Source organism: Penaeus chinensis, chromosome 42 (assembly GCF_019202785.1).
Source record: "Penaeus chinensis breed Huanghai No. 1 chromosome 42, ASM1920278v2, whole genome shotgun sequence".
Taxonomy (NCBI): domain Eukaryota; kingdom Metazoa; phylum Arthropoda; class Malacostraca; order Decapoda; family Penaeidae; genus Penaeus; species Penaeus chinensis.
Genome location: NC_061860.1, coordinates 6,633,149 through 6,640,648, shown reverse-complemented (window position 1 = coordinate 6,640,648; position 7,500 = coordinate 6,633,149). Strand labels below are relative to the sequence as shown.

At 44.2% G+C, this 7,500-nt stretch overlaps 1 protein-coding gene across 1 annotated transcript in view; it reads right to left on the bottom strand.

The window, feature by feature from the left end:
* The window catches only part of LOC125047896 (macrophage mannose receptor 1-like), a 34,151-nt gene that overhangs the window by 19,064 nt on the left and 7,587 nt on the right, over positions 1-7,500 (bottom strand). Inside the window, exons 6-11 of the mRNA XM_047646443.1 lie at positions 7,185-7,340; positions 5,812-5,885; positions 4,126-4,235; positions 3,252-3,455; positions 1,786-1,920; positions 223-339 (exon numbers count right to left, since the gene is read on the bottom strand). Of these exons, the coding sequence (XP_047502399.1) occupies positions 223-339; positions 1,786-1,920; positions 3,252-3,455; positions 4,126-4,235; positions 5,812-5,885; positions 7,185-7,340 (796 nt within the window). The remainder of the gene's footprint in view (positions 1-222; positions 340-1,785; positions 1,921-3,251; positions 3,456-4,125; positions 4,236-5,811; positions 5,886-7,184; positions 7,341-7,500) is intronic.

The window sequence follows — 7,500 nt, the reverse complement described above, 5'->3', positions numbered from 1 at the left end:
TATCTATCTATATCCATCCATCAACCTATCTATATCTATCCATCTATCTATCTATCAATCTATATCTATCTATCTACATATATATATATATTTCTATATTTATCAAACTACCCATCCATCCAACCCATCTACCTCCCCATCGACCTTATCCATCTACGCCAGACATCCGCCAAGGACCCACAACAGCCTTAAGAGAGCGCGCGCGCGAGAGGGAGGACCCACCTGGAGGAGGCAAGAGGGTGAGGCTGTCTCCCGCAGGAATCTCGCAGACGTAGTGGTTCTTTGAGGCGCAGTCGGTGGGGACCCAGGACGAGTGGCTGGGCTCGCCGGGGTCGGATTCTGTGAGGAGGGGGAGGAGGGAGAGGAGGGAGGGAGGGAGGAGGGAGAGGGGGAGGGTGAGGGTGAAGGAGAGGGTGAGGAGGGAGGGAGGGAGGGAGATGGTGAGGGTGAGGGAGAGGAGGGAGGGGGGCGGGAGTAGGAAGGGAGGGAGGGAGGCGGGAGTAGGAAGGGAGGGAAGGAGATGGTGAGGAGGAAGGGAGGGAGATGGTGAGAGTGAGGAGGGAGAGGGTGAGGGAGGGAGGGAGGTAGGGAGATGGTGAGGGTGAGGGTGAGGGAGAGGGGGAGGGAGATGGTGAGGGTGAGGGTGAGGGAGAGAGGGAGGGAGATGGTGAGGGTGAGGGAGAGAGGGAGAGGAGGGAGGGAGGGAGGGAGGGAGGGAGGGAGAGAGAGAGAGAGGATGAGGAGGGAGGGAGGGAGATGGTGAGGGTGAGGGAGAGAGGGAGAGGAGGGAGGGAGGGAGGGAGGGAGGGAGGGAGGGAGGGAGAGAGAGAGGATGAGGAGGGAGGGAGGGAGATGGTGAGGGTGAGGGAGAGAGGGTGAGGAGGGAGGGAGGGAGATGGTGAGGGTGAGGGAGGGAGTTAGCAGGGTGAGGGAGAGGGAGAGAGGGTGTAGAGGGAGAATGAAGGAGGGGGGAAGGAGGGAGGGAAGGAAAGAAGGCAGAAAGGGTGAGGAGGTAGAGAGGGTGAGAGAAGGGAGAGAAGGAAGGAGGGAGAGAGGGTAGGGTAGAAAGTGAAAGGAGGGAAGGGATAGGGAAGGGGTAAGGGATAGAGAAAAAAAAAAAAAAAAAAAAAAAAAAAGATTTAACAGTTATCAACACTGATTGCAACATCCTTAAGCATATCACAGCACACTCATAACGATACCCACACCCACGCGCACGTACACACACACACACACAGACACACCCATCCACTCTCCCCGCCCCCTCACCCACAGCCACCCATCTCCCCCTCCCATTCACCTACCCTTCCACCCATCCACTCACACACACACACACACCACCCACCTACCCACTCCTCCCCCCTTCTCACCTCCCACCGTTCACCCACTTACACCCACCCCACACCCACCCCACACCCACCTACACCCACCCACACCAACCTACACCCACCCACACCCACCCCACACCCACCTACACCCACCCCACACCCACCCACACCCACCCCACACCCACCTACACCCACCTACACACACCCACACCAACCTACAACCACCCACACCCACCCACACCCACCCCACACCCCCACACCCACCCACACCCACCTACACCCACCTACACCCACCGTTCACCCCCACACCAACCCTACACCCACCCCACACCAACCCCTCACCCCCACATCCACCTACACCCCCACCTACACCCACCCCACACCCACCTACACCCACCCACACCCACCCACACCCACCCCACACCCACCCCACACCCACCCACACCCCCGCCCTCACCTCTGATCTGAAAGAAGCTGCATTTTTTCACATCGGAGTTCAGGGCGTCGTCAATGTTTTCATCCGAAACAAAGGTGAAATTCTTGGATGTCATTGTCGTGTCGTCCACCCAGTAAAATCCGTCGCCGGGGTTGCCTGCAGGAGGAAAGAAGTGGGGGGGGGGGGAGAGGGGAAGGAAAAGGGAGGAAGAGAGAGAAGGTGTTGGAGGAAAATGAAGGAAAAGGGAGGGGGAGAAAGGGTGGGAGAGAGGGGAAGCGAAAGGGGAGGAGGAGAGAGAAGGTATTGGAGGAAAAGGAAAGCAGGGGGAGGGGGAGAAACGGTAGGAGAGAGAGAGAGGAAGGAAAAGGGAGGAAGAGAGAGAAGGTGTTGAAGGAAAAGGAAGGAGAAGGGAGGAAAGGGAGGGAGAGATATGGTATTAAATATGGTGGAATATTTTGCCATATCTCCATTTTTCTCTCTTTTATTGTATATTCTTTCCATAAACAATCCTTAGTGCGCTTAATACTCACTATAAAATCCTCACTATTATATTAAAAACAGGTTTTATTGATTAAACATTCTTCATTAAAGTCACTATGCCATCCTCACCAGCCACAATACTCACTATACAACCCTAACCACACCATATTCACTTCGTTATCTGAAAATACAACCCTCACTATTCCTCACTATACATACAACCTTCATTAGCCGCCATATTCACAATAAAGCCTTCACTATACACACAATACTCACTACACAACCCCCCACCACCCACACTATATCCCATACAATCTTCACAAACAACACTCACTATACTACACACACAATATTCCCTACACATCTCTCACCACGTACAATATCTCAAAAAAATATTCCTACACCATACACAATACTCACTATGAAACGGTTACCCTCCCAGCATTCACAATATACCCTATTTAATCCCCTGCGACACACGTAACTCACTATACAATCCTTATTGCACGCACAATACCCACTGTAAATACTCACAATAGAATCCTTATCACACTCACAATACTCATTATATAACCCACAATATTCACAATGTACCCTCGTACAGTACTCACAATATTCAAAATACAAACCTTATTACACGCACAATACTCACTGCACAACCCTCATTCCCTACAATATACATCATAAAACACACTATATCCTAATAATACAGCCTTCACACCATAATACCCCATTAGAAACTCACAATACTCACTATACCCCCATTAGTAAATCACAATACCCACTATACCCCATAAAAAACACAATACTCTCTAACCCCGTAAAACAATCACTAACCCCACGAAATCCTCACAATACTCACTATATCCACGAAATCCTCGCAATACTCACTATACCCTCGAAATCCTCGCAATACTCACTATACCCTCGAAATCCTCACAATACTCACTATATCCACGAAATCCTCACAATACTCACTATACCCTCGAAATCCTCACAATACTCACTATACAACCCAATCCACAGCTGATCGGTCTCCGGCATGTGCCCGCGGAAATACTCGTCCTCGGCCAAGGTATCGAGGACGACCAGCTTCGCCCCCACGGACTCACAGGTCGATCTGGCGTCCTCCCACACCACGAGGTCGTCATCCTCGGTGTTGAAGTAGTAGCAGGAGTTGCCGAATTCCTCCCAGCCGGCCACGCAGGATCCTGAAGGGGTGGAGGTAGGAGGAGGGGGTTGAGGAGGAGGTGGAGGAAGAGGTGGTTGAGGAGGAGGTGGAGGAAGAGGTGGTTGAGGAGGAGGTGGAGGAAGAGGTGGTTGAGGAGGAGGTGGTTGAGGTGTGGGTGGAGGAGGAGGTGGTTGAGGAGGAGGTGGATGATGGCGGTGGTGGGAGGTTGGAGGAGGAGGTGGAGGAGGTGGTGGAGGAGGAGGTGGTGGGGGGTTGAAGGAGGAGGAGGAGGTGGAAGTAGAGGCGAAGGAGTAGCAGCAATAATAGGTGTAATAGATTTGAGAATAGTAATAGTAGTATATTTTTGTCATGTTTTTTTTTGTTTTCATTATCGCCAATTCTACTATAACTACAATATTATATACAAGTGTGCGCGTTCGTGTGCATTTACGTGTACGTGAGTGTACATTATATGAGCATACGTGTGCGTGTACATGAGCTCGCGTGTGCGTGTGCGAGCATGCACGTGCACCAACAATGGCATGAACGTGTGTATACGCGTACGTCCGTGTATACAAGCGAGACCATGCTCATACGTGTGCGTCTGTGTACACAAGCGAGACCGTGCGTATACATCTATTCGTATGCCTGTGTGCCTGAACGTGCGTGCAGTGCGTGCATGAGCGTGTCTGCCACCCGCCAGCCCCTACCTTGCTTCTTTTGGCAGAGATAGTGGTAGTCTTCGGTGAGTTTTTCGACGACCCACTTGCCGTCCGTCTGCTCGTGGTTCACAGCCGCCGCGCCGAAACCGTCCAGTGATCTGGCGCAAGACGGGGAAAGTTATCATTACTATTAGGATTATCATTAGTATTGTTAGTATTGTTGTTGTTGTTTAGTTGTTGTTATCAATATTACTTTTATCATTATTATTATTATTATTATTATTACTATTTTTGTTATTATTATTATTATTATTACCGTTATTCTTATTATCATTATTATAATTATTATTATTATTGATATCATTATTATTATTATTATTGTCATCATTGTCATTATTGTCCTTATTATCATTATTATTGACTTTAAGGATCTTTTCTTTCAGTTTTGACCTGTTTTTTTACGTGAGAGGAAGGAAGTTTGCGTATGATCGTTTTCTGTTATTAAACTATATCACTATATATTTGTATTTGGTAAATCATCACCACAGGCACTATATCATAAAATTTAAAACTAAAATCTGTATTAGGAAAGTGTTAAATACAATAATCACTGGGAAATGGCTCTACTTAAAAATACGAAAAATAATAATGCTTTTAGAAAATTTTATTGAGAAACAGCCTATGATTGTGTGAATAAATTAGTAAAAAAAAACATTCTTCTTCTTCTCCTTCTTCTTCTTCTTCTTCTTCTTCTTCTTCTTCTTCCTCATCATCATCACTTCTTCTGTGATGTACTTACGTATCATTTCATTTATTTATTTATTTTGAGGGTGTGAAGCGACCATATATTCCGACAGTGTTCATAGATACGTTGGTTTTATAACCTCAGTTGCTAAGCGAGTCGACTTTCCTCTATAAAACAGTATATCTTATCTGGCTGGATGTCTTATCTCCAGCCCTAGGACAACCGAAAGACGATTAACTAAGTATTCAATCTAAATTTCCAATGAGTAAATTAGGTTGTTAGGCATTTAGGATATCCAGAATGCCTTTCAAATAACCCATGGTATTTTTGATGCCCACATCTGTCTTTCAGCGAAGTTTCTTTATTTTGTATCGTTTAAGTGAAATTAAATGAGTTTACAATGATTTATGGGAATTGACGAGGCTTTGTAGACCTTTAAGTTTGTTTTTTTGTTTTTTTGTTTTGAAGGGTGTGTTATTAGCTTTGTTTTTGTTGTTGTTAACGTAATAAATTAATGTAAGCTAATCTGCTATACAATATACTAAGTCAAACAAATACACTGTATAGTAAAAATCATACACATACAATATGATACATTCTATTTTTCGTCATACAGTTTTCTATCAAATAATAATTACATTACATTTCAAAACGTTTCACACAGAACCCAAACCATTTTTTCACTCGATTGCACCAGAATTATTATCTAAAAAATCGGGTATATTCGAAATGTGTAAAAAGGAAAGAAATGATAAAAATAATCATAAAGAATATGAAATATATATTCCTGTTTTGATTACATCAGAATTATTAATATCAAATTTAGAAAATGCATTTTTAAACTACTCACGATACAAATCGTATAAAATATACTTCGGTTTTGAAAAAATACATAAGATATCAAACCAAGACTCAAAATTCAAAAAAGTCTAAAACTAAAACAAAAAACGAATGATAATAACGAACAGAAAATGAAAACAAATACTCACTCCGGTTGGTCAGTGTCCCAGTGAGTGTAGTTAACGTCGCTGCCGTCACTCCACGCCCATTTTCCCGGGTGATCCTGAGGGGATACGAAGTTATATATATATATATATATATATATATATATATATGTGTGTGTGTGTGTGTGTGTGTGTGTGTGTATGTGTGTGTGTGTGTGTGTGTGTGTGTGTGTGTGTACATACATATATATATACATCTTTCTCTCTCTCTCTCTCTCTCTCTCTCTCTCTCTCTCTCTCTCTCTCTCTCTCTCTCTCTCTCTCTCTCTCTCTCTCTCTGTCTCTCTCTCAGATAAAGCTTGTCTTCAAATACTGGCCTTTAAATACCATGGCAAAACTATATGAAGTAATTAACCCATTCGCCCCGGATCTATTTTCTGTCCCCTGTAGTTTTTTTGTGAATTTTGTTACATACAGATGGCTCCACATGTGCTCAGCCGGCAAGGAGTCTATCAGTAGTCCTAGTGACCGATCCTGATTTCCCCATTCCTTGAATTGGCGGGAAAATGTGTTATATCTTTAAGACAATTGACTTCGATACTGTAATTATTGTTATTGATTTTATGATTATTAAATTGTTATTAAAATATCGATAATATTTGACAATGAAATAATGCAAAAGAACCGTTCCAAAAGTCGAGGGAAAGGGTAAACAGGTGAGATATGTTGGACTAATAACCGACTCCTTGGTGACTAAGTACTTGTAGAGCCATCTATGTGTAAATACAATAAGTAAATTTGTATTATATTGGGCATGGCATGTATTCTTGCCATACATGGCGATTTGGTTAACTGATATATTGTAAAAAAAATAAGAATTAGCAATTTAAATGTGTATGTACATACACACATATACATACACGCGCGCGCGCACACACACACACACACACACACACACACACACACACACACACACACACACACACACACACACATATATATCACATACACTATAATATGTAAAATAATCTAAACATTACGAAAAACTAGATATTACATTGAACATATCACACATCAACACATCCACACTGTACATGCTTGATATACGCCACGGCAACATAAATAAACACGCACGCAAAATTTATTATAATAATGTACTGGTTATCATGCTCAGGGACATCATATCATCACGAATGCACACACACACACACACACACACACACACACATACACATACACATACACATACACACACACACACACATACACACACACACACACACACACACATACACACACACACACACACATAAACACACACAAAAAAACATCTATATAAAAAAAACACGCTCACACCTACGCCCCCAAGCCCATTCCCCCACGCCCACACGCCCACAGGCCTACGCCCACGCACTCACCTCCTCACTCAAGCCAATCCAAATGTTGTCATGTCTCTCGAGCGCAAAGTCAGTGACGAATTGCTGGACGACAGCGCCGGTGATGGTGATGAGGTCGGCGCCGTATAGTTTGCACTGCAGGCGTCCGTTGTGCCAGGGCTCCGGTTCAGTGGATTTCTGCAGTGAAGAGAAAGTGCAGGGTGGATGTGGGTTAGTTGTTTTATCGGTCTGTTTGTTTGGTTACAGTTTTCTTCTGTTTTTTTTTTTTTTATATCACTATCGTTTTGATATTATCTCTCTTTTTATTCTCTCTCTCTTTGTCGTCTCTCTCTCTCTC